Source organism: Bicyclus anynana, chromosome 10, assembly GCF_947172395.1.
Source record: "Bicyclus anynana chromosome 10, ilBicAnyn1.1, whole genome shotgun sequence".
Classification (NCBI taxonomy): domain Eukaryota; kingdom Metazoa; phylum Arthropoda; class Insecta; order Lepidoptera; family Nymphalidae; genus Bicyclus; species Bicyclus anynana.
The window spans coordinates 3,666,281-3,694,048 of NC_069092.1; the positions used below are offsets into that span (position 1 = coordinate 3,666,281).

The 27,768-nt window shown below is 34.8% G+C and overlaps 1 protein-coding gene across 1 annotated transcript in view; it reads right to left on the bottom strand.

Moving 5' to 3' along the window:
* Positions 1-27,206, bottom strand: part of LOC112049844 (progestin and adipoQ receptor family member 4) — an 84,447-nt gene extending 57,241 nt beyond the window's left edge. Inside the window, exon 1 of the mRNA XM_024087887.2 lies at positions 26,711-27,206. Coding sequence (XP_023943655.1) covers positions 26,711-27,026 — 316 coding nt within the window. The 5' untranslated portion in view covers positions 27,027-27,206. The remainder of the gene's footprint in view (positions 1-26,710) is intronic.
* Between the last annotated feature and the right edge of the window lie 562 nt (positions 27,207-27,768).

The window sequence follows — 27,768 nt, forward strand, 5'->3', positions numbered from 1 at the left end:
ACAATAGAGTACAATTTATTTTTTATGAAGGAAGGTGTAGAGAAATTCACTATTCAAGATGAATGGATTTTTCTGTAACGTGCAGTAATAATCTCTTTGTTCGTTTCATCTTCAAGAACCTGCCGCCTGAAGAAGTTGCCTAATTATCGTGTACAAGTTTTTTTTTTATTCTTTTAAGTTAACCTTTGACTATAATCTCACCTGATGGTAAGTGATGATGCAATCTAAGATGGAAGCGGGCTAACTTGTTAGGAGGAGGATAAAAATTCACACCCCTTTTCGGTTTCTACACGACATCGTACCGGAACGCTAAATCGCTTGGCAGTACGTCTTTGTCGGTAGGGTGGTAACTACCCACAGCCGAAGCCTCCCACCAGCCAGACCTGGACCAATTAAGAAAATCTCAATCGACCCAGCCGGGGATCGAACCCAGGACCTCCGTTTTGTAAATCCACCGCGCATACCACTGCGCCACGGAGGCCGTCACTTTACTACAAAGTTCTTTCTACGAGCTTTTATTCAAGTTGTTGGTAAATTAGAACCGTTTGCTTCTATTCGGTTGTTAAGTACTTGCTTTAGTACATTTAGTAGTCTAAAATAATATTTGTAACCCTATTAAATTTTATTCATTAATTTATACTTGGATCTAGTACTTACCACTTATCAAAGTGGTAAGTACTTTTATCGAGTTTAGGCTCATTTTTATTTGTTTGCCTTTACAAACATATTAAAGTCGAACACGTATAGTTATATATTAGAGCATTTATAGAATCACGTACCTCTTCCAAGTGTGTCTTACAATCCTAACCTTTAAATCTGTTTCGTTAACATGTCAATGTAGCTGGCTTACTTTCTTCTATCTATACTAATATTCAGGAACTACTGGTCCGATTTGAAAAATTCTTTCAGTGTTAAATAGCCCATTTATCGAGGAAGGCTTTATATTATTCCTGTATTCCTACGGAAACGGAAACCACGCGAGTGAAACCGCGCAGCGTAGCTAGTTGTGTTATATAAAAAGAACTAGTCATCGTGTTAAATTTCTCATTTTATATCAAAGTAACATTAAAACATTTTGTTCCTCGAAAATAGTATACTACAGGGTAATCAGTACTGTACTTAAGCGTAGCTGAAAACGCTGCGTGATAATGAAGGATGTCATTAATCAAATTCAACTACAGCAGGCGATGGCCCGGTCAGGTCATTTGCGTCAAGCATCTAAGTTCTAAGTACACAATTTATTGTTTGTCAATATTAAGGGCTGTATCCATCATGAGATTATCTTAAACTAGCCGAAGCCCCTGGGTTTCCGTGTACTTCCCGTTCCTGTGAGAACACCAGGATAACATAGCCACACATCTGGTTCAATTTACTATGTACCTACAAAAAAAACTCCGAATCATTTCACTGCGGATAGTTGCCTCGACTGGTGACAGAAGGGCTGGCTCATTTTTTGCGCAAATGCCTGACTGTCCAGCGTACCACCATACCACGTGGTCATGATTTGTATAGTTATTAGGTTAAGTTAGTGAAATTGTGGCAAGAATACTGGCTGCTTTTCTGCGTTGACCAGCCAGGCTGATCCTTTGCAAAGGCGAAAAATGAGCCAACCAGTCGAAGCAACTAGCCGCGTTGAAAAAATTCGGAGAATTTTTTTGGTTACATAGTAAATTGAACCAGAATAAGTAAGTAAACCGTTAAACGTTTTGCCACACTTAAACGTGCCACGATAACAGTATGAAAAACTGCCACCCGGCGAAATCTCTTAGCAGGTACACGTAATAACGCAAGTTCCCCCATTAATCACATCACCACAATGCCACTGCCGAGGGTTGTTGTCGCAAGTGACGAGTTATATAAGCGCGGAGAAACGCTTGAATATTAATCTCGTACGTGCGATATATTGTACTAGTATATTCTAGTGCCAGTATTTTGAGCCGCACGATAAAGTAGAACGTAAAAGTATTGGATACACGGAAATCCTATCCTACTTCCTACTAAAATTATAAACGCGAAAGTTTGTATGGATGTTTGTTACTCTTTAACGCCGCGACTACTGAAGCGATTTGGCTGAAATTTACAATGGAAATAGATTTTACTCTGGATACACAAATAGGCTACTTTCATCCCGGAAAAATCCATGGTCCCCGCGGGATTTGTGATAAACTGAATTCCACCTGGACGAAGTCGCGGGCATCCGCTAGTGTAGAAATAAAGGTACATACAAAACCACCTTCTGCCTTACGAATTGAGAGTCACTAGTCACTACGAATATGCAAACCCTGACGTTTCAAAATCTTGTAATCTAAGCCTATTATTTTAACAAAACATTAGACTGTTTAACAGATATCTATACTAATATTATAAATGCAAAAGTAAGTCTGTCTGTCTGTCTGTTTGTCTGTTACCTTTTCACGGCTAAACGGCTGAACCGATCTAGATTAATTTTGGTATAATGGTAAATGGGACCGTGGAGTAAAACATAGCTTACTTTATGACCCTAAAATCAAAACTGAAAGGGGTGAAATTAGGGTTGAAAGTTTGTTTGGAAAGTTACAGCTACAGTTACATTTAGAGTTACAGTTTTCAAAAGTCATAAAAAAAATACGAAATAACCCCTAAAGTGGTGAAATAGGGGTTGAAAATTCACTTTGATCTCCATGCGGACAAAGTACGCTAGTAGGTACTATTATATTGTTTAGAGTTAGAAGTGCTTGATTATTAGTTGTGTTTGCCCATTGGTGTACTACTATTGGTGTATTATTAACGGTAGCCTAGAACGTTGAAGAACGTAGAACGTACTAGCTTTACATTGTACGGAAATGCAGATTGCATGGTTAGTGCAAAGCGTTGTTTTACTGATTATGAGTGGATAAAACGGGCGTTTACATTCTCATTTATTTCTACAAAGAAAGCCTTTCCTACCTAAGAGAATAAAAAATTATATCCATATTCTATAATCTATATATATATATATATATATATATATATATATATATATATATATATATATATCATTATATATATAAATTAATTGCTGTTCGTTAGTCTCGGTAAAACTCGAGAACGGCTTAACGGATTTATCTTATCTTGGTCTTGAAATGTTCGTGGAGGTATAGGGAAGGTTTAAAAGGTGAGAAAAAATCATATAATTTCCGGGAAAACCCTAAAAACTGCCCTTTTCTATTTCCCATACAAACGTTTAAGAGTCAAGCGGTAGGGGTAGGGTAGGGGCAGGGTAGGGGTAGAGGTATAGAAGGGTAGAGTAGGGATAGAGAATAAGTGCACTTGTGTCAAAACGAAGCTTGACCGGGTCCGCTAGTATGAAATACTATAATTATTGTAGTACGAATTTAATAGTTTAAAGCTCTTTGGTTTAAAAAGTACTTTCCAGTGCGGGCGAAGTTGAAAAAGTTACTTTTTATTTCGTACAGCAGCTACATCATGCTCGAGTTGCAGAAATTTAATATTTTTTGCTTTATTTTGTACATCGTAAGTGCTGTTGTACCCGAGATGCATTAAGAAGTACGCGGGTCTCGCTTCAAGTGTTTAAGTTATTTTTTTGCGTTGGGAGATTTTTAAGATTTTATAAAAAGATTGGCCTAGTTGCAATACGAGCCCAACTCTATTTACCAGAGCCATATCTTATGATATCTGTATTAATGTATACATTTAGGTGTTTATTTCCCCTTCAACAGTACCAAGATCGATCAATAGACTATGGAATGTAGATTTATTTGGTCAAAAATTTACAAACATTTTCATTACATATTTTTCCTGTTCCATGTTCTCTTTATGACTTATTTTAAAAAATATGTATAGTTTTTATTTATTAACTTTCATTTTCGAAATACGCTAATATTATAAGCTTGACATAGTTAATTGTCACGGTTTTAATTGACATATTTATCAACCCATATTAGTCTCACTGCTTAGCACGAGTCTTCTCTCAGAAAGAGAGGGATTAGGACAATAGTCCACGGCGAAAATAAAAATGCGGATTGGCAGTCTTTACACACGTAGAGAGTTAAGAAAATCCTCAGGTATGCAGGTTTCCTCCTTTATCGACATATTATATACCAAGTACTTTAATTTGGTACAAAAAAATTGGTAAAATACTTAGTATTTTAAAGGAATTTCTATCTCCTATAGGTTGCTTTAATGAACACAAACTTATAGACTATAGGCCGATTATTAACTTGAGAATCGCGTAAGTATCTATTTAAAGCTCACGGTATACGTGACGTGTTTTATTTCGGACGCGACGGCGAGTTTTGAAAATATCGTTTCATACTAAATACATACGAAAGTAACATAACGGATGGGAAGACGACGTGTTGGTTACTTAATACCACGACCCGTCGCCGCTCCGTCTACATCCAAGTATCGTCGCGTATGCTGCGACCTTCAATAGATTGTTTTTCATCACCATTTATCATTAACAGCCGATGGACGTCCATTGCTGGACTTCCAACACCACGGTTTTGAGTCGCTATCCCAACCGGCTTGATGTCTTCGGTCCACCTAGTAGGTTTGGCCAACGCTGCGCTTTCCGGTGCGGGGTCGCCATTCCAGCACCTTGGGACCCCGACGTCCATCGACTCTTCGAACTATATGCCCTGTCCACTTCAGCTTTGCGACACGCTGAATAATGTCAGTGACTTTGGTTCCTACGAATCTCCTCATTTATGAGTCGATCACGCAAAGAAACTTCGAAAAGTAGGTATAGCTCGCTTGTCGCTGAAAGACTTTTTATGAGGCCTTATTTTTCAATATTTCGTAATAATAATCGATCAAAATTTCTATTTATAGAAACTTAAGATATTGCGTCTCAGTCTGAACCAATAACAACATCAATATTGGATTTAGAGTTCGGCGTTCATCTTGAACGAAGAATATCTTTACATTAAATTATAATTTGTCGGGCCTGTGTATTATCAAAGTTCTACCGCCCACGTATTCTCGATCCAGGCCTGAGTGGCTAAGCTCCAAATCCCTTTCAAAATAGAAATTGTAATTCTATTATAATATTACTTCTATGCCTTATTAAAACTGCCAAATGAATCACTGGCATGTTATATAATAAATTCAATACGCAGGCCTAAAGAAAATATTCTATTACAACAAGTTGATATAAATGATTATTTACCTTTATGTATACACTTTATATAGCCGTGATAGCTCAGTGTATATGACCTCTGCCTCCGATTACGGAGGGGGGTAGGTTCGAATCCGGTCCGGGACATGCACCACCAACTTTTCAGTTATGTGCATTTTAAGAAATTGAATCTCAAACGGTGAAAGAAAAACATCGTGATGAAACTTGCATACCTGAGAATTTTCTTAATTCTCTACGTGTGTGCAGTCTGCCCACTTAGCACTTTAATCCCTACTGTAATGAACAAAAATACCGATAACGATACACACTATGGAATAGACGATAAAAATTTCATCCTCATATTGCATGGAAGGAACCCCAAACATTTTTTTTTGTTAATTTTCAACAAATAAATAAATGAGAGAAAACATTTATCTCCATACTCAATACAGATCTATTCACCCTCTCTGGTGTTACAGTGGTGAGCACGCAGAACACAAAACAAGGGTTTCCGAATTTGTTTTGTTATATAAAAAGTTGGTCATGTACACAAATAAAAGTTTGTCGTCCTTAAACCGTCCTACACTGTAATACATACAGAGCTGTGTGTGCCTAAACGTGACATTTTATGTATTCGAGAAGCAGCAAAGAGAACGTACAAAGCGAACAAAAAAAAGATTTTGATAGCAGATTGTTTTCATTCGGAAAGCCCTTGTTCGTTGTGCCTTCCATTTCTCATCCCTTATTGCGGAAAGCTGACTCGCCACAATTTCCAGACTAATCTCAAAATAGCTCTACTTCGACTCTTCATTTTATTACCAAAAATAGAGAGGTCGTTTTGGTATATGTTTTTATCATAGTTCAAGTTTTAATGATATGTTTAAAATGGTTCTTTTTTTAAAAAAAAAGAATATTTGCCATATTTTTAAATATGACCAATATTCCCAGTCCCCTCCAACTAGCTGGGAAAGTATTAAGAGTAACTGTTTTAAGAGTGGGTACGACAATAGACTAACGGGGCGGAGATCGAACCACCAACCGTCGGTGATGACGGTTCGGCAGGGTACTTGATTTACAATTAATAACAATAACAATATAGCTCGTGGTAGCCCAGTCGATATACCCTCTGCCTTCGATTCGGAGGGCGTAGGTTCGAATCCGGCCTGGGGAAAGCACCTCCCAACTTTTCAGTTATGTACATTTTAAGAAATCAAATATCACGTGTCTCGAACGGTGAAGGAACAACATCGTGAGGAAACCTGCATACTTGAGAATTTTCTTAATTCTCTACGTGTGTGAAGTCTGCCAATCCGCATTGGGCCAGAGTGGTGGACTAAGTAACTACCCTCTCATTCTGAAAGGAGACTCGTGATGAACAAAGAGCGGAATATGGGTTGTCGATGATGAGCAATCACAGTCAAAGTTTTTCCAGAAAATGTCTTAAGACTGGATGTATAATTAAATACTGCGTCTGAAGAAGTTTAAAAAAACTAGCCCTATAAAAATTATTTTCATATTTTTTTTGTCACTTTTTCCTAAAAATGATTTTTTGGGAATTTTTATATGTAGGTAATTACGGATTTGCCTAACAAAAAGTGTAGAAAACGGGCAAGTCTAATAATTTTACACGACTAACACTTACTCCATTACAAAAATCGATTACCTTTCAGTTTGATGGCTATTGTAATAGGTGTACATTATTTACATTTTGAATACAATTTTCGACAAACAAAGCCTTAGGTATAATTTAGGTAAATAGGTTTGTTTACAAGCCTTTTACTCGTACATACTTGAATTGACCTAATTTACCGAATACTGATACGAGAATATATTGTACTCGTAATACATTTCGTCTGCGGCTGATTTTCTGCAAAACAAGCCTACTTTTATTTTATTTTCTTTTAGTAAAGAATTTAGACATTTTTGGTAAAATTCGACGCTTGTTTCTAGTTTACCAATTTAATTATAAAAAAACATTAAGCACATTAACTATATTAAGCACAGTAAGACAAATAAGACAAATAAGACAAATAAGACAAATATCATACAAAATATCTAAAAATTTATGCTAGTAATTACCAAACTAATGCAAAAGTACCAAAGGCATATATCACAGTAAGTTAAATATCATACAAGGTACAACATTTATGCTAGTCCAATCGCAAAAGTACAAAAAGCATATATTGCAGTAAGATAAATATCATACAAGATTTCTAAACATTGCTACTAGTAAGTACTTGTCAAACTAGTACAAAATAACTATGTTAACTTCGAACATAATTATGTATCGAAGTATACTAAGTAAACCTAGATACATAAATGTTCCAAAACATCAATATTATTTGCAGTGCGGCGAAGAGGTTCTATATAAGCCAGATACAATAGAACATTCCTAACAAAGCCATAAATAATGTATCGAGAAGCCAGCTCGAAATAATCTGGACAGAAACGATGCTTTGTCATTCAGACGGTTCCAATTCAATAGTTCGTAGTGAGGCGTCGATACATCATAATGTTGTGGGGTGATTTATTGACGCGGATTGCGGATATGAGCTTATTGTTTTCCGTGTTTATTACTTAGTTCCTAAAGAAAATCTTTTTCTTCATGCGTTCTTTGCTAATTGCCTCGTTGGTCGTGATTGACTTGTTCTATAAAACGAGGTATTGAAATCTAATCATAGATTTTCTTTCTTCCTAGAAATTATCTATATTAGTCTGGAGTTGGGAAATCGGTAATGATACACCCGTGAAATAAGGAGATTCGCAGAAGAGCCAGAGTCAACGACATAGCTCTACGAATTGCGATCTGAAGTGGCAATGGTCGGGGCAGATAGTTCGAAGAGCCGATGGACGTTGGGGTCCCAAGGTGCTGGAATGGCGACCCCTCACTACAAAGCGCAGTGTTGGTAGACCTCCTACCAGGTGGACTGACGACATCAAGCGAGCCGCAGGGATTCACTGGATGCAGGTGGCTCAGTATCGTGATGTTTGGAAGTCCCTACAAAAGGCCTATGTCCTGCAGTGGACATCCACCGGCTGATATGATGATGATGATGATGATGACACCCGTGGCTGTAAGAGAGCACATTAAGTCAGCCTTGGTAATTTTTAGGGTTCTGTTCCTCAAAAAAAAACAGAACCCTTATAAGACCACTTTATGGTCTGTCTGTTTAAATTGAGTGTGTCGAAATATGGGTTTTTTGGTAATAAACGTCCGTAGATATATATTCCGCAAAAATCGCATATTTCGACACTCACAGGGGAATCAAAACTCAGTAGGCTATTCCCCATTGACCTAGTACCATAAAATTTGGCAAGTAACATCGCTATAGACCGCAAGTACTTACACGATTTAATCTCGAAATTATATTTGTAATTAAAAAGCTTGTATATAAGATTGTTAGTGTTTGACACTGAATTTCGGGAAAAACTTGGCAAAAACTGCGCAATTAAATTCCTGAACTATTTATAATGATCAGAACCCTCGGTGAGCGGGTCCGACTCGCACTTATTACCTGTAATCGTTACAGTAGAGTAAATCATTGTATCTTAATATATTTTTCTAAGCCTTCAAAGAGTTACAACAGCATAGCGAGTCGCTTCAAATGAGCTGCTCTGAAGCTTTGACTCACCACACTCTTATAAGGAGAGAATCTTGGCTAGCTAGAAACTAGCTGACGCCGCGCGGTTCCCGTTGCTGTAGGAATACGGGGATTATATATAGCCTATAGCCTTCCTCGATATATGGTCTATCTAACACTAAAAGAATTTTTCAAATCGGATCAGTAGGTATTACCTGAGATTAGCGCGTTCAAACAATCAAACAAACTCTTCAACTTTATAATATTAGTATATTTCTATAATTAATGTATATTTGTTGACAGTAAAAATCTTTAGTTTTACCATAGTAGTCAAAGAATTGGAGAGCAGGACTCAAATCCGGGACCTTCTACTGTGTCAGTGAGGTAAGGTTTGTTTAACGTAGCGTGCTTTACGTAGCTCGTAGCTCGTAGTGACCGCGACGATTGCGCTACGAATACCTGCTAGCCTATTAACATTCCTGCCCTTGGGATTGTTGGAATAATTATTGAAAATGCAACCTTCGCTTTTATTATTTGTTCTAACGACTAACATTAAACAGATTTATTATTTTTATTTACAGTTTTATTTCATACTTCTAATTTCTTGAATTTATGTAATTTACCTTCATGGTAAAAGTAAAAAAAGAAATAATGCTTTCCGTTTCGTACGAGGCGATCACAAAGTTCGTGACACGATTTTTGTATTATTAAGATGAATATACATTGTAGATGTATGTTCATCTTAGTACCCATAAGATAAAACCCATTAAGAAATGTTAAGAAAATACTATAAAGAGTTGTAAGTCAACTAGTAGACCCAATCAAGCTTCGCTTTGATTGGCTAGTTGACAGTTACGGTAACAACCAATCACATGAAAGCTATCGGCGACAAACAGAGTTTTTACTCGTTTATAAGAAGAAGATGTTAAGATACAAATATAAGTTACACTGCTGTTCGGATACAAAAATAAACTTGGTGGAAGTACTTCCACGGACAAGCTAAGTTACAACAAGCTCTACTAACTGCTACATTATAAACATCTCGTTAGCCAGAGTGTAACAAAGTGCCGCTGGCTTTTACTTTATGGAGATATTGTGTATTAATGGCTCGCCATTCAGAGCTTTAGGTGAAAAATGGAGCGATCTCTCTGTGAAGATTGCTTTGTTCTTTTCTTCTGCTCCAGTTACCTACAGTATACTTGTACAAAAATACTAGAATATTACAAAGCATGTTTTGTTGTTTTTTTTTAGTTTACATTATAATTTAGGTTTTGACCGTGACTTCCTTCGCATTAGGGATCTGAGCACTATGCGGTCACGACCAAGACTACTCATTGACCATGGTCGCAAAAGCTACTGTTTGCCAGTGGCCAAAGCGGCTACAGACAGTCGTAATTCAGACAATTGTTAGTTGTTTTTCTGTTCTACCCGCGCAATACTGAATGAATCATTGAGGAGATCCTCAAAAGTACCAGTCACCGATATAGCTCAACGAGTCGCAAAGCAAAAGTGACATAATTTATAGAACTAGATCGTTCATAGCAAATTATAGTGAAGCTTGGTTGCAACGTCCAGTCGTGTCGTCCCGGCCTACGACCAATTGCCCGGTGCGGCCATATACACCGTGTTCAATTTTATATTATGGTTTCTTAAGTTAACCTGGACGTAATTACTAATCAATAGATTCGAACAAAATTTTCAATCGTATACATATCGATATACGTATCGTATACATAGTAAGGAGGGTGTGCGAAAAAAGGACATGAAAATTACCTATTGCATATAATTCGCGTACCTTACCCATAAAGTTATTGAGGCTTCGATTTATTACCTCGCATCCCTTGGTATTTGACATCTTGACCCAATTCTACATTTGAGATTTATTTGGCTAAATTTCGGAGTTAAATAAAAATGGCGACCAAAAATTGGGTCGTATGGCTGGGCAGGAAGTATGAGGCGCACAGCCTTAACCTAAAATCGTTACACAAGGCTTGGCAGGGCGCCAAAGTAAAACGCCTTGTTGAGATTAGGTAACTTTCACCTGTTGTGTTGCTGTCTTATTAATTATGGCGGCGCAAGGGAATAGTGGTAATAAGTGACATTGAAAATGTAGGTTTATTTAATGCCACTGTGGAGTTTATTCAGAGGCATAAAGTATAGCTACATTTTCAAAAAAGAGGGGTCTCATGGGTCATCTGTTTGTCTGTATGTAGTTATGTACTGTATCTGTATTTGGCATCGTAACGAATGGACCGATTATGATACGGTTTTTTTTCTTTACAAGTTAGCCCTTGACTACAATCTCACCTGATGGTAAGTGATGATGATCTAAGATGGAAGCAGGCTAACTTGTTAGGAGTAGGATGAACACGACATCGTACCAGAACTCTAAATCGCTTCGCGGTACGACTTTGCCGGTAGAGTAGGGTTTTTTGTAGCAATACTGACATTTTCGAGATGGATATGCCAGTTCTAAGATGATATTGGCGTTTAAAAAAAAATTCGTGTAGAAACCGAAAGGGGTGTGGATTTTCATTTTCATTCATTCATTTATCTTAGATTGCATCATCACTTACCATCAGGTGAGATTGTAGTCAAGGGCTAACTTGTAAATAATAAAAACTAGTTGTTTAGCTATTCAGGGCAGCCAGGGGCTTTTCAATGTTTATAATTCCTAGCTCTTTTTCGATTTTAATAAATTGAGAGACGTAACAAATCAAAATAAAACGTCTATGGTGCCCCAATAAACACCGGTTAGGAAAGCAGATTCTATTGAGAACAACCTGCAAGAAATGAGTTTATTGCCGGCTTGCATGTTTTCTTAAATGGTGTCTGCATTGTAGAGCAAGTCTTGTATGGGAAATTGTTAAATATAGTTCGATTACTATCATATGATGAAAACGACCGGGTTAGCGAATAGCCAAACAGGTAGAACTCTCTGTTGGTTCCTTCAACTGGTATAGAAAATGTGATCCGTGAATTTTGTTGAAAATTTTCAGGGCTGTTACTGTTAGGCATAATTATCATGCATTTGTTTTAGAAATAAATATGAGAGATACGTTTAATAAGGGAAAAAGATAAAAAAAAATCCCTCACAGGGCGCGAATGTGGAACCATTAGTATCAGATAGCTTTACGAGGCTCATGTTACGGCGACTTAATAGGTATTGTCTTCTACGTTTATCCTATTTAGCGGTATATAAATAGAAATCACAAGCAAAGAAACATAAGTTTCAGAGAGGAAAAACAAAGGGAATACAAATTTTTACAGTAGACGGAACGAGTACATATTGTTAATATGTTAAGTGGGTAATTATCACTTATAACAGAGGATTTTTCGTCATCGACCATTTCCAAAATCTAATTGGTTCCGGTGGTAGTAATGCAGAAAATGTAGCTGCAGGGAGCTATATTTTTACTATTTTCCAAAATTTTACAAAACATGTAAAGATGTTAAATGAGTATGTGAAATAAATGGAAATTTGCGGTTGAATTCTAAGTTCAAACCAAATTAACGAAATTACATTATTACATTTTGAAAAAAAAGTGAGAATTGATTAATAACTTTGACTAATAATTGTCACCATTATCTATTATTTACTTGATGATACCAAAGAGCTTGTAAACTAAGCCTAATTGAAATAAAGAGTTTGAATTTTCTGCAACGGCTTAAGATAAATAGACGTCCATTATGAAAATAATATTTGCAAGCAAATTTTCATAAAACGTGGTAACTTGCTATGTTTATCGCTGCGATATTGAAATCTTAATCATCCCACAGACTGAACATTACACCGGAGCCGAGCATTGTACGTCGAACGTTATCATAATGACTTTATAAGTAGCTGTAAATATGGTTCTAGTGCCTTAATGATTCTGCTGGATTATTAAAATAGATTACTGCTTCGATGGTGTAGTGGTTAATGTGATTTGTTGCTTGTGAGTCCCACGATCATCATTACCAATTACCTGATCAAAAAAAACTGCGTTGTTTTTTTGATTTTTTGAGTGGGACGAGGTAAACTCACACATCGAATATGTTTAACCAATAATTATATCCTGTGTCCTTAAACTACACACAACTAGGGTTAGGTTAGGGGTAGGGTAGTGGTAAAAGTAGGGGTAGGGAAGAACCGCACAAAAGTCAAAGCGAAGCTTGACCGGGTCCGCTAGTGTAAATTATAAATTAAACCATTATTTTATCCGTTGCTGTTGAATCAACAGATGTTGACTTTCTAGCTTGATCTTCTCTTGCTTTCTGAAAAGAGTCACTACTTTCATTATCATCATCATTAGTAACCCCTTTTCAGCTCACTGTTGACCACGAGTCTCCTCTCTTAAGGAAACTCTCTCTCGAGACTTAAGAAAACTCTTAGGTGTGCAGGTTTCCCCACGATATAACATTCTAAAAAATTACAGGACGTCTAAGTAAGCTGTTTTGGCGTATCAGTGTAGCATGGATAGCTAATTAGTCCAATTATTTATTATTTTTTTACATTTTATTTTATTTCTGGTCCAAATAAAAGAGTACACTCATAAAGAAATCATCTTTCTAATTGCCGCGCTAGCCTAACATGAAATATCTCGCAATCGCCGAATTTCAGTAAAATATTACCATAATAGAGATTTTACAAAACAAAGAGCTTTCATTATGTCTGCAAGCCGTACGAAAATGGAGAAGAAAAATTTAATTTCCGCAGCTCATCGCATCTCTGGTATCGATATTGAATAGGCATCCGGAGTCCGGAGTATAACTCGATTCACGCCGCCCGAGATATCGGTTTAATTTCAACTGCTGGTAACGAAATCTGTTACGAGCTCTCTAATGCGTAACCTTAAAGGATTCGGTACTTACGAGTGTAATAACTCTCTTAACAAAACAAACAAGGCAACTGTTGTAAATCGTTGACGAGTTCCCTCGTCTGTGTTTCGGCTCATCAGATCGACTTCAGACCTTCATTAAGTTATAGTGCTTTAAAATTTGAGAAACGCATAGGTCGTCCTTATGATTATGATTTTTCCCCTCGATTTCTCCAGGATCCCATTATCATATCATCATTCTGGTTTCTTTATCATAGTACCATCCTCGGAATATTTGCTTTCCAACAAGAAAAGGGTCATCAGAATCTGTTCATCAAGGAAGAAGTTATACATGAAAAAATATACGGAGATATACATACGGAATATACCTACTCGTATGAGAAACCTCCTCCTTTTTTGAAATCGGTTAAAAACAACCTGTCTTAACGGAACTTGAGACAGGAATCAACACTATTCTAAGGTATAATCGTAATGGTCTTTAACTTATATGCTTAACAGGGAGTGTTAGAAAATGCAGGCGGCTAAAGACTGTGTGTGTTACTTATGTGTGACCCTACTAGAGGCCTATGTCCAGCTATCCATTGGCTGATAATGATGGTGACGGAGAAGACAAATTTGATGTTTCTGAGAGAATAATAATCTCTCTAAAGAAATCTCGTACTCGTACTCGTATCACCTGACAAATTCTACACAAACTGCCAATTATAGATACAAAATAATAAATTAGCCTGCTATTTTCCACGAAAGACCAATATCTCTCTTAATCTAATACATAACTCTTAACGTAAGGTTTACTGCAGCACTGGACCACCGTCAGGAGTTGTTGAATCATCAATGAAAAGCTATGTACAAAACGTAGGTAACATTGTGATCTATGAGGATTATGTCGAAACTTTTAGACTTCAAAGGTTTTCTCTGATTCTATTCAATAATAAGTATTTAAAGGCAAGAAAAAGTGTAACAACTACTTGTTAACATATTTTAAGTTTCTGTATATCGCCGATAGCTTATTGGTTGCTTGCGTAAACGTACTAACCAATGGAATGAAGTTGTCAAATTAAATTAGTCAAAGCGAAGCTTGCCTAGGTCCGCTACATTACACATTTTAATTTACTATATCACGTAAAACATAAAACTGATTGTTGAAATAATAAAGTTTGTTTGTCGGCCTAAACACGTTGTTATTTCAACTGTGTATTGTATAAAACTGTCACGCAAGGCTCTGTTATTTGTCATGACGTCTCTCAGAAATAGCATCCATCACGAAAAAACATTTATTACCATAATAATATGCTTTTTATTGCAACTACTTCACAACCATAAAATCTTATAGATTAGATTATTCGATATTACGGGTACTGTATACATGTATACATACTAGGGGCGATGTGTCCTAACAATACGATTTTATCGGGTTACCTTTTAAAAATCCATGCATACATATTAATTTGCTCTAATGTATGCTCGAAACAGATAAACAATATTACAACAGCATTTTTACAATCTGTACAATAAACGCCTCCGCTCAACTCAAAACATATTAATAATACGTGTAAAAAGAAAACTAATTTATCTTTAATATTTACTTTTTATATTTTATACTTATTACTCTTTAATATTATTTCTTTTTGGTAATTTACTTTTTTTTTCATGACATTGTCACATTTTAAATATTCGATACATTATTATTGACTTAACAGCAAAACATTAAAATTTTTATTAAAATATAAAGTAGATGTAAATAATAGCTTTGAATGTTGTTTGTATATTTTATTTATAGAAACACAAACAAGCTTTTATTACTACTATCACATTCATGTGAAATAATTATCATTATAAAACAACATTTATGCAACTATTTTACGAAAAATGGAGAAACTGAGGTTTGATTTTGAAGTAAAACCAACAAGTGATGGAAAATCAAACGCAATATGTGTAACTTCGATTGCCACACCTGATGGTAAGACTTTTAGTATACCAGAGGAATATCAGCCGGTAAATCTCCACCAAACAATTTATAATACTCCAAACTTTATTAAGGTAAAAAAATCCTTGAATAAAAGATACCAAACGAGAAAAGTCTGGATAACCTTAACTAAGGAAATAAAAGATATTTATTTGGATGCGGAGCAAAATGTACAATTTTATGATTTTTATCTCGAAGAAATGCTAAACTATTCCGAAATTATACCTAGTGGTTCACATGGAGTACTAGAAAAATTGTTAGAAAAAATGCTTGAAAAAAGACAAAACAAACCTGAAAATCAAAATTTAGGGAATATTGCAAAAGATTTCATGATTGAAAAATTCAATGGTAGAAACTCAAATGCTTATCAATGGCTAAAGGATTTTAATAAAGAATGTGAACGTTTTGACATAAAGGAAGATATAAAGAAAATTAAAGTTTTAAAAAATTTTATGGAGCAATCTAGTGTCGATTGGTATAGTTGTATGATAATGAAACATACAATAGAATCAGAATGGGACAAATGGGAAAAAAGTTTTTGTGAAACATTTGCAAACAAAGGATGGTTACCCATTAGATATGCTCTGTCCTTTAAATATCAAACAGGTTCATTACTTGAATATGGTTTAAAAAAAGAAAAACTTTTACTGGAAGTAAGGAAATCAATCGATACTGAAACACTTATTGACCTTATAGCGGTCGGATTACCGAATTATGTGGGGGATCAGATTGATCGAGCAGCTTTGAAAAGTACTGAGGATCTTTATTATGAAATTGGAAAATTAGAACACCTTGTAAGAAAGAATAAATATGATAATAAAAACAGTATTTGCTCTGACATTAAATTAAATAAAAAGGAACAAACAAAACCATGCCCCATATGTGTGAAAGAAAGAAAGGGGAAACGTTACCATTTAATGGAAAATTGTTGGTTTAAGGATAAAGATAAAACAGGAGTTGTTAAAACTGTAAATAACTCTGAATTGGAAGTTGAACTGAATGAAGAGAGTCCAAAAAACTAGATGTGCCACCATTAATAAAAGTAAAGTTACTATTGAATGATACGTTAGATATTTCTGGAATTTATGATTCAGGTTCAAATGTATCATTGATTAATGCAAAATTGTTAAAAATACAGAAAAATGAAAATTCAAAGAATACCCAAATAGTAAGCTTGAAAACTATTAATGGTGAGAAGAAAACAAAAGGTATAATAAAACTTAAAATAAAAATATACAATATTGAAAGAGTTATGGATATCTTCATAATAGATAATGAAAATTTTAATTATGACTTTTTGATTGGACTAGATTGTATTAAAAACTTTAAGTTGATGCAAAATGAACAACTAAAAATCGTACAATTTAATGATCCAAAAGAAAATGAAACCATAAATAAATGTGAAGTGAATTTCAATGAACATATTGACACGGCAAATTTTGAAATATTGGTAAATCATCTTGATTTATCCCAACAATCAGAAATTGATAAGTTGGTAGAAAAATATAAACAAGTGTTTGCTAAGGATAAATATGATATCGGCACTGTACGGGATTATGAAGCACATATTGATTTAAGTGTAGATAAATATTGTTGCAAACGTCCTTACAGATGTACAGCTGAAGACAGAATAGAAATAGAAAGCCAGATATCAAAACTATTAAAAAATAATTTAATTGAGGAATCTTATAGCCCATTTGCTGCCCCAGTTACTTTAGCATATAAAAAAGAAGACGGTAAGAGAACAAGGCTATGTATAGATTTTAGAGAATTGAACAAAATTGTTATTCCCCAATCACAACCATTTCCGTTGATTGAAGATTTAATGATCAAAGCTGTGAATTGCGAATATTTTTCTACTTTTGACATAAATTCAGCCTTTTGGTCAATTCCTTTGAAAATAGAAGACAGGTACAAAACTGGCTTTGTTACACAAGAAGGACACTTTCAATGGACGTGTCTTCCGTTTGGATTAAAGACTGCATCAGCCATTTTTCAAAGAATATTGGGAAATATTATAAGAAAATACGAACTTTCTGGTTTTGCAGTAAACTTTATAGATGACATTTTAATTTTTTCTAAAACTTTTGGAGAACATATATTACATATATCTAAGTTACTTGAGGCAATACTAAAGGAAGGCTTAAAACTGAAATTTTCAAAATGTACTTTTGCGGAAAAATACGCAAAATATTTGGGTCACATAATAGAAAATAATTCAGTAAGGCCTTTGAAAGATTATTTGTCTGCTGTAAAAAACTTTCCACTTCCAAAAACAAAAAAAAAATATACGCCAATTCTTAGGAAAAGTTAATTTTCATCATAAATTCATACCACACAGTGCAATTATTTTAGATCCATTACACAATTTATTAAGAAAAGATGTGAAATTCATATGGACTGCAGAATGTCAAGAAGCATTTGATAAAATAAAAACATTATTATGTTCAAAACCAGTTCTAAATATTTTTGACCCAGAACTACCAATATACATTTATACAGACGCTAGTATAAAGGGTGTAGGAGCGGTTTTGAAACAAAAAGATAAAAATGAGGATATAAGACCAGTTGCTTATTTCTCAAAAAAGTTAACTGAAACTCAAAAAAACAAGAAAGCTATATATCTACAGTGCCTAGCAATAAAAGAATCTATAAAATATTGGCAACACTGGCTTATGGGAAAAGAATTTATTGTATATTCAGATCATAAACCATTAGAAAACATGAACATTAAATCAAGGACTGATGAGGAACTAGGAGATTTGATGTATTATTTATCTCAATATAATTTCAAGATAAAATATAACCCAGGAAAATCCAACCAGGAAGCCGACTGCTTAAGCAGAAACCCAGTTTTAGAACCACACGAAAACAGAGATGATTGTTTAAAAGTTGTAAATTTAATAAGTCTACAAGATATAAAGAATGACCAATATAGAAATCAAGACCTACAAAAACAAAAACTTATTAAGAAAAATGGAATTTACTACAAAAAGAATAAAAGACGGGAAAAGATTATATTATCAGAAGAGATGAGCATAAATCTTATGAAAGATGTTCACGTTAGTTATTGTCACATTGGGAGGACCCAGATGATAAATAAATTAACACCATTTTATACAGCAAAAAATTTCATCAAAAACATTAAAGAAATGTGTGATGAATGTGAAACTTGTATTAAAAACAAATCAAGGAAGAAATCAAAATATGGTTTAATGTCTCATTTAGGTCCTGCAACACAACCTTTTCACATTGTATCAATTGATACCATTGGCGGTTTTGGAGGATCACGATCAACAAAAAAATACTTACATCTTTTAGTTGATCATTTCACAAGATATTTCTACATCAAAGACACAAAGCTCCACAGATTTTATTAAACTAATGAAAAATGTTACAGAAACTAACAAGGTAGATATGGTATTAACAGACCAGTACCCTGGTATCAATTCCAAGGAATTCAAAGAATTTCTGAACCAGGAAAATATAAAAATGATTTTCACTGCTGTGGATACACCTTTTTCAAATGGACTTAATGAAAGGCTAAATCAAACATTAGTCAATAAAATAAGGTGTAAGATTAATGAAAATCAGAATAAAACAGCATGGAGTACAATTGCGCAAAAATGTGTAGAAAAATATAATGAAACAGAACACACTGTTACGAAATTTGCTCCAAAATACCTTTTACAAGGAGAAAATGTGAATATTTTGCCAAATGAACTGAAATCAAAATACACTAAAGACGATCTAGAAAGAGACAGAAAACTAGCTCTGGAAAACACACTAAAATCTCACAATTATAATAAAAAAATATTCGACCAGAATAGGCAAGAATATAGATTGAAAATAGGAGATAGAGTATATGTAGAAAACGGAAATCGTTTAAATAGAAAGAAAACCGATGAATTAAGAATTGGACCGTTCAAAATTGTACAAAGGATTTCCAATTCAATCTATGAAGTTGATACCGGCCACAAAAAAGCGGAATCAAACTTTTATCATATCACAAAACTGTATCCTGTTCTTAATGAGAGAACAATTATAAATTAGAGAACATTATTTAGATAAAGTTCTTTTTTAAGGGGGGGAGATGTAAAAAGAAAACTAATTTATCTTTAATATTTACTTTTTATATTTTATACTTATTACTCTTTAATATTATTTCTTTTTGGTAATTTACTTTTTTTTTCATGACATTGTCACATTTTAAATATTCGATACATTATTATTGACTTAACAGCAAAACATTAAAATTTTTATTAAAATATAAAGTAGATGTAAATAATAGCTTTGAATGTTGTTTGTATATTTTATTTATAGAAACACAAACAAGCTTTTATTACTACTATCACATTCATGTGAAATAATTATCATTATATACGTATAATAACTTTGACGGTACCTATATAAAACTCGCTTTGTAATGCAAACTAAAAAACACATGAACCTATTAGAAAATTTCAACCTTCGCTACTGATACACACATATTATTTTTACAATCTCATTTACTTACTCTTACTTTTATCGTCTGAGTAGCCGAGGTAAAATCGTTTTTTAATATTCATGAAACGTTAAGTGACTGTTCAGACTTTAGTCTAAGATAGTAACAGGCTAACTTTAAAGAAGTACAAGTTTGTTCTACCAGACCCATTAACCAGTGGCGTGCACAAGGTCTTTAACTAGGGTATGCACTATAGGTAAAAATTGAACAAAATGGAAAATTCCTCCTCAAATACAGGTATGTAATGTAATCCCCAGGGTATGCATTGCGTTTATGTATCTATAAAGTGCACGCCACTGCCATTAACAAAGTTACTATCTGATATTACCGGATAGGTTAAATCTACAGCATCTACAGAGTTTGCAAGCTTTTGAAACATGAAAAGCTATAAAAATGCTAATAAGATAAGCCTGATTATAAGCCTTATTAACGAATTTGATTTGATTTATTAGTCTGGGCAAAGCTTTTATGTCCAGATAAAGTTAAGATAAAAAATAGATACCGTATCTGTGTTATAAAAGTTGGAAAAGCTATTCAGGTCTAGCTCGGTTCGTGTACGATAATATTGAAGGGGAGAGAATCTGAAGGGGCGGCCCTTCGGCGGCACAAATTAAAAAATAATTAGTCTCTCTACTGAAGTTAATAACCGGAACAAATTTAACACTCTTTTCTTTTTTTTTTTGAATATAAAAGAGGTAATTATTTTTTTGTGGATATTATTGACGTATTATATTGGATATTATTGGCGTGGTTATTTTGTTTTGAATTCTATTTGTGTACCCAGTTACGAATAATTACACTGTACTCTTACGTTCTGTACATCTGAGTATGTACAATAAAGATTATTACAAATTAGAAAATTAGATAAACTACTTGTTCTTATTCTAGTTCTAGATATAAATTGACGTAGGTATAAATACCGAACAATTCTATAAATCAAATGTTTAAGGAGGTTCGCTAATTTTAAAATCATTTCATGTTTTTTTTCTCAACAGGTTTATTGTTACTTAGATTTACTTCCAAAGTTAAAGTAGTGAAATAGCAGATAACCTGTTAAAAATCCCAATTTATACAACCATTTTAAGTATAATCTGCATGATTTACTTAAGACGTAAGCTACGTCTCTTGAACGGACTCGGAAGCATACAAGCAAGCATCTAGGCTCTTTGTTCCTGATTTGCGTTACACAGTTGTGGAAGCCCTTCCAGCTTTCGTTTTACCATCTATAACGTGGGTCTTCAAGTCAAAAGAGAGGCACCTTCTAGGCCAGCGTGTTTTGTAGGCTACATCTTCCGTTAGGCGTGATTGCAGTCAAGCGCCGGTTAACTAAACTATTACAGTGAAGTTAGCTTTAGTAACAAGTTTATCGTAGCGTGCCCCATGTTGCAGCTACAAATGAAATGAGACTTTCTATCAAATAGGACAAGCGAACGCGTAGCGATACTACGATTGCATTGCAAAATAGCTCCATACATATTGTTAGTCATTGCACGAACGCTACGCCTTTATATTTCGTAGCATTCATTTCGAATCGATTGAATCCATAGAACCGTAGATTTGTATGAAAATGAAACGTTGCTCGAATAATTTAGCAATAAAAATATTTGTACTATTTGATAGCTAATCGGGTTCAAAGGTTAAAAAAGCACTTATCCAAAGTCTTGTTATGATTATGGATGTCTGTCTCTGTCTTAAGTGTGATCATACTAATATTATAAAGGCGAAAGTTTGTGTGTATAGTGTGTGTGTGTAAATGTGTATGTTTAGGCTTACAAAAAGTATAAAAAATATAAGATATATGATAAAGTTGCATGTCGAAATAAGGAAGGAAAGGTTTGCATGTAAGTAAGGGACGAGAGTTTTCGCTCACGCCTAAAGGGTTCACAAACTTCCCCTAAAGTATAATTTCCCTTTAATTTAGCACGAGGTTTTGTCTCGAAAACAACGATAGTTTTATATACTTATTTTTTCAGCAAATTATGAACTTGAGAGTTAGGAAGTTAGTTGAGTCACACTACCATGCCTTAGAGATTACGTTAAGCCGCCGGCCTTCAAGGACCACTATAAATAATATAATTTTTGATAGTGGTCCTTAAAGAATTTAACCTTATCACCGCGCATGGGAGCGTGGTTGGTTTAAGCCCTCTCTCTCTCTCTCTAGGAGAGGAAATATGTAATCTCGTCTCCTATGGAAGGAGATCCGAATAAACGAATTTTTGCTGTATGCACATAATTTATGTACATGCCATTATTTGGCGCGCCCTAGAGCCTAGACCACTTGAGGGATTTCAACATATGAGCGGTCATTAAGGCTACTAATGTCAACGACCTCGAATAATAATTTCCATACATTTTGTTTTCCATATTTATCTTTCCATAGATTCTCTATTTTTGCGGGTTTCTACAATAATATTATAAAGAAGAAAGATTTGTATTTTTTACGTAACGTATAAACACAATAAGTACTGGACCGATTATAATTCTTTTCACTACTAGAAAGCTACATTATCAGGGAGTAACACAGATTATATTTTATCCCCGTAGTCCCACAGGAATGGAAACAACGCCGATGAAAGCGCGAGGTTCTGGTAGTCATTTTGTTAACTGTAAAGTTTATTCAAAACTAAACGATATATACTTTGCAGAAGTTGTAAACAATTTGTTAGTTTAAGTTTCACGACAGAATACATATGTACACGGCAGCGGCGAAGAGTCCATACAGGCCGATACCTTTGAAAATTCCATTTCATTCATTTTATTATTGTAATGAATATTTAGGTATGGATGTATGAGAAACCGGAGTTTGTGTTAAGCGTATGAATTACCTTTTCATTGGGACGGCTTACCTACGTCAAAATTCCATCCTTCGCTACTGGCACACTGTTATGTTTTCCGAGCAAAAAATCTAAGACGTGAAAAAACAGCACTTTTTTTACAAATACTACTCGTATTTAAAAAATATTTAATTGACAGAAGGGCTAGCTCATTTTTTGCGCAAAGGATCAGCTTGGCTGTCCAGGAAATGCTGCCAGTATTCTTGCCACCATTCCAAATAGGCATGATTTGTATAGTTATTAGGATAAGTTAGCCTAAGTTCCTTATTATAGTTTTAGCCGCTTATATTATAAGAGAAAGAATTAAACGTATTTTCGCGATTTAGCTTTTGCAATCCCCTCAGTTGTGAGAATGAAATAGGGACGTAGTTAGCTGTGAGACTTATTGATTTTTATTATTTATTTTTTCCATCGGTAGTGAGTTAAAATCGATTAACACCTGCGAGTATGTACTAAGAAACTAGTAACTAATTCACTCTTACTAACCTTAAGTACCTACTTCGTAACCATTCGTAACACGAAAATAATTTCACCCAGTTTTTGGTTGCTGATTACAATAAAGGGGAAACGAACGAATGTTCTTTGGAAGCCTGTTAATGTGAAATAAAATGCCTAAAGGAAAAGGGGTGAATTTCAAAAGCATTCTACACCTATACTTGTATACGTAAGCGTATATACTCGTATAGGTAAGAATCGTTGAAATAAATTCTTATTTAATTGGTGGTACGGCAATCACGTGGTGTTCCGTTAAGTAAGTAAATAAATGGCAATGGACGGGGCACATAGTTCGAAGAGACTATGACGTTGGGGTCCGAAGGTGCTGTAATGGCGACCCCGCTTTAAAAAGCGCAGTGTTGTTCGATCCCGCACCAGCACGGCTATTCTCTAACGATGTTTTGTATAACTCGCAAGTTTCGAATTCATCGCTATCTATCTTATTCTATAGTATCGTGTTAAACAGAGAGAGATAGAGGTGAATTCGAAACTCGCACTTGCAAGTTAGAAAAATATCGTTACAGAATAGCCTTGCAGGTAAACAGACGACATCAAGCGAGTCGCAAAGATTCGCTGGATGCAAGCGGCTCAGGATCGTGATGTTTGGAAGTCCGTACAAATGGCCAATGTCCTGCAGTGGATGTCCATCGGCTGGTATGATGATAAAGTAAATAAATTTCTGCCGTTGTTTTTAGGTTAAATAAGTATCTGAGCAGTTTATTTACAATTCGGTTTCGTATATAAGTGCGTCCGAGAAGGCTAATATTTTTCTTTACTACGGCTAAGTAAATCGAGAAAAACGATTCTAAAGGGTCGAAGGGTCGGAGGTAAAAATAGGAATCATCTACCTATTTTTATAACTACACAGACCTACCAAGTAATTGTTGTACCACGAGAAATGTAGGGTTCCGCAGTGATGATATATTGTTAGTGCAAACTCTCGAGTCGCGGTGATTGTTACCAAACACCGAAACGGCTCGACCGATTCTTATGAAATTTTGTGTGCATATCGTGTAGGTCTGAGAAAAAGTGATAGGGGAGGAGCATCCCAATTTTTTTTAATCCCTAGATATAATTTATACGGCAAAATAACGCTTTTCAGGTCAGTAATAGTATCTTATAGGAATCATGTAATTATGGTTCAAACGCGTAAGTAATGTGATGTTTTTACGACATTTAGCATTTAAAGATAAAATATTGAAGGAAAGGACCAAATATAATGTAAAAACTAATCTGGGGAGAAATGCTACTATTGAAAGAATAGTGAGATCGTATTTAAAATAGCAAATTTGGATATTTTCAATAGCTGTTCCAATTCTTTCAAAAGTGAAGTTAAAAAACATATGTCGATGTATAATGTACTGTAAATGCATTCTGTTTTAGTTTTATATGTAATTTCTTATTGTTAATTCCCATTATTATTATTGTAATTACAATTTTTTTCAATTCTTTTATTTTTTTTCAGGTTGGTAGATTTAGTTTTTATTTATTTTTTTAATGGTTAATTAAGAATTGTATTGAAATAAACGCATGTTTGGCTAGCCTGTAAGTTTACAATGTAGCATATTATTTTTTAATGCATGTTATGTTTAATTAGTCATAAGTTTTTTGTATACCACGTTGGCTTCCAAATATATAAATTAAAAAAAAAAAAGTTTCCGATTAAAAAGAATTCAAAGATTCAATTTATCTCATATATTGAGGCGTGCAGTTTGGCCGGCTGATACATTAGCACCTATTCGTAATAACATTAGGTGTGTATTCACAGCGTTATTGTTACAAGATTAGGCGTATTATGTTGTAGTACGAAGTTCTCGTGGATTTGTACTTCGATGTCGAGGCCCCAATTGGTTTAAAGTTGCGGAGAAGGTCGGACTAATGGTGTTGTAAAACAGTTTCAGTTGGCAATTACTTCCAAAACTTTTGTAATAAACACGAAATTCAATAGAGATTTTAGATACTATTTCGTTAACGATTATGTTAAAATGAATTTTTTTATGTAGGTAATCATCGACACCTACTAGTGCTAAACTTGTCAAGTTTTTATGTTTGTACTAATCGATCCGATGATAGATGACCTAAAGTTTATTCGATTATACCTTTAACAAGATTATTAAAACGTTTTTAGGCCTACAAAATAATAAATTTAGTATTGGTAGATATTTTCTATTATGCACGAAAGTTTGAGTTTGAGCGTATACTTATATAATCTGAATTAATTACAAGGGGTACCAACTTTCACGCTAATTATAAATCAATTATAAATCAAATTTATTCGTTTATGTTGGACCAAGCTAGAACTACAATATATGTATGTTCCTATTGATAGATTAGATACAGTTGAAATACCCAATAACAATGATAATTTTATACTATAGATAGTTTACGTCCCTACAAAATCACCGTACTGATCGCACACATGCACAATTTTGTCTTTAATCCCATTATATTTATATATAAGTAGACGATATTTAGGTATTATTTGTTTATGTAACGTTCGTTGTTTAATAAGCGACTAAATTAAATTATGTAAATTTTCCACATTTGTCCGACTCAGTTTTGATGCGCTAGTGCCTCATCTCTAGTATAAAACATCATTGCCTAATAATAGGCACAAGAACTTGGAACATATAGCCTTTTTGCTTCAGGACAAATAGTAAACGACCGAATATTAAAATTTGCGTTACTTACTGTTCTCCTGAAAGCTAAAGCTAACACAAAAATAATAAAGCTTAATCGAGCCTGCCGCTAAACAATGAATTGGCGCGTAAAACGCCAACACCACACCGTGTAACGCTGCGGATAGAGAATAAAAGCTACCATTAAATGTTCTATTTATGGCGCCCAAATAGGGACCGAATACAGGATACCAGTTAGGTGTGAACAGTATTAAAATATGCCTATATATAGTATTCTAAAAAATATACGGTTTGGCACGGAAAACGTCCGCAAAATAACGACAGATACAAGTTTTAAAGATAGATTTCATTATTTATTACGACACAGCATATAAATTATAAACATGTAAAAGAAAATGAAAGAACACAAAATAATATATTCTGACTAAAATATTTAATTATTGAGTAACGTAGCACATTGTAACTGAATGTGCAAATATTTTAACAGTATATTCAGAGGAAAACCTTCGACTAAACAATGTTTTTATATTGAAACCTTTCTATTTATAGCGCCTGAACAAAATAATATAGCACATGAATGGACCGAGAATAAACCAAGGGGATGTAAGCCGTAAAACAACGAATGTTTAATTATTCAACTTGATCTCCTATTTATAGCGTCCGTATTACGTCTACAGGAAATTTGTACGCGGAAATTCCAACAATATTTCGCTACTTTCTTTAAATTATGTATGTAATATTACTGAATAAAAAAATACATGTGCTACTCTTACCGTGTGTTAGAATATTAATCGTCTCGTTATGGAAGTAGAACAGACTGCGTACGCAGCCACTCCAGCTCTGCAAAGGCCGGTAGCCGGTCAGCACGTATGGATTGAACTGCAGATGCTGGGGCATGTCCCGCCAATGAAGCAACTCAACCCCGGAAGCCTTAACACCCGCATCAGCTTCCCCTTCTTTCTCTTTCTCCACCTCATTCAGCAATTCGTTCTCTAACGACTTTTTCCGCTTCTTCGGACCTTTGCCGTTAACCTCTTGAATTGACATGTCAAACATTGTAGTATCGGGCACGCTCTCGGCGCCTCTCATAACGAGGATCTGTGAGTGGAAGCGGGAGGCTTGTGTTTCATCTGCATGACTTGATGGTAGTATCACAGCATGGGGATGGTTGGTGGTTTGTGTCAAGTGGAAGCCTGTTTCTCTCAGGTGTTCCCGCGTGCGCGTGGCGAGGGGCGAGCGGCGCTGCGTGCGGCGCCGAGGGCGCGCGACTGCCCGGGCTGCACTGCCCCGCGTTCGACCCCTCGCCCCCGCCCCTTATATTTGCGCACTGCGCAATCCCGATCAGCTGATTCCCGCTTTATCTTATTTTTCATCACATTTCATTTCAATTATACTTCGCTTTTCAAAGATTTAGTACATGTAATTGCGAGAGAATTCCATACGTTTATATCTTTACTGATTGAATATCAGGTTGTAGGTTGTATTGGAAATATGTACCAGTATCTCTTACGCAATGCATAGGTATACATTGATCGTGGATGTGTTACTTTTATGATAAAAGCCAAATAATTATGTTTTAAGTTATAAAGTTCATAATGATCCCCGGGATCTGCTTGAAGTTTTTCTGCAACACGATGGATCACACGCACGGTGAACCCATAGAATAATAAGTTAACGTAAAGAGTTGATAGGTTAAGCGCTGCTTGCTAGTCGCTACTTACTTACCGTCTATAATTAAATGAAGGTAGTGTTATAGACTAATTTATAATTGTATTAGGTACCTAAGCATGCATGTGTACATACTAAAGTGAATAGGCATCTTCTAGGCAAG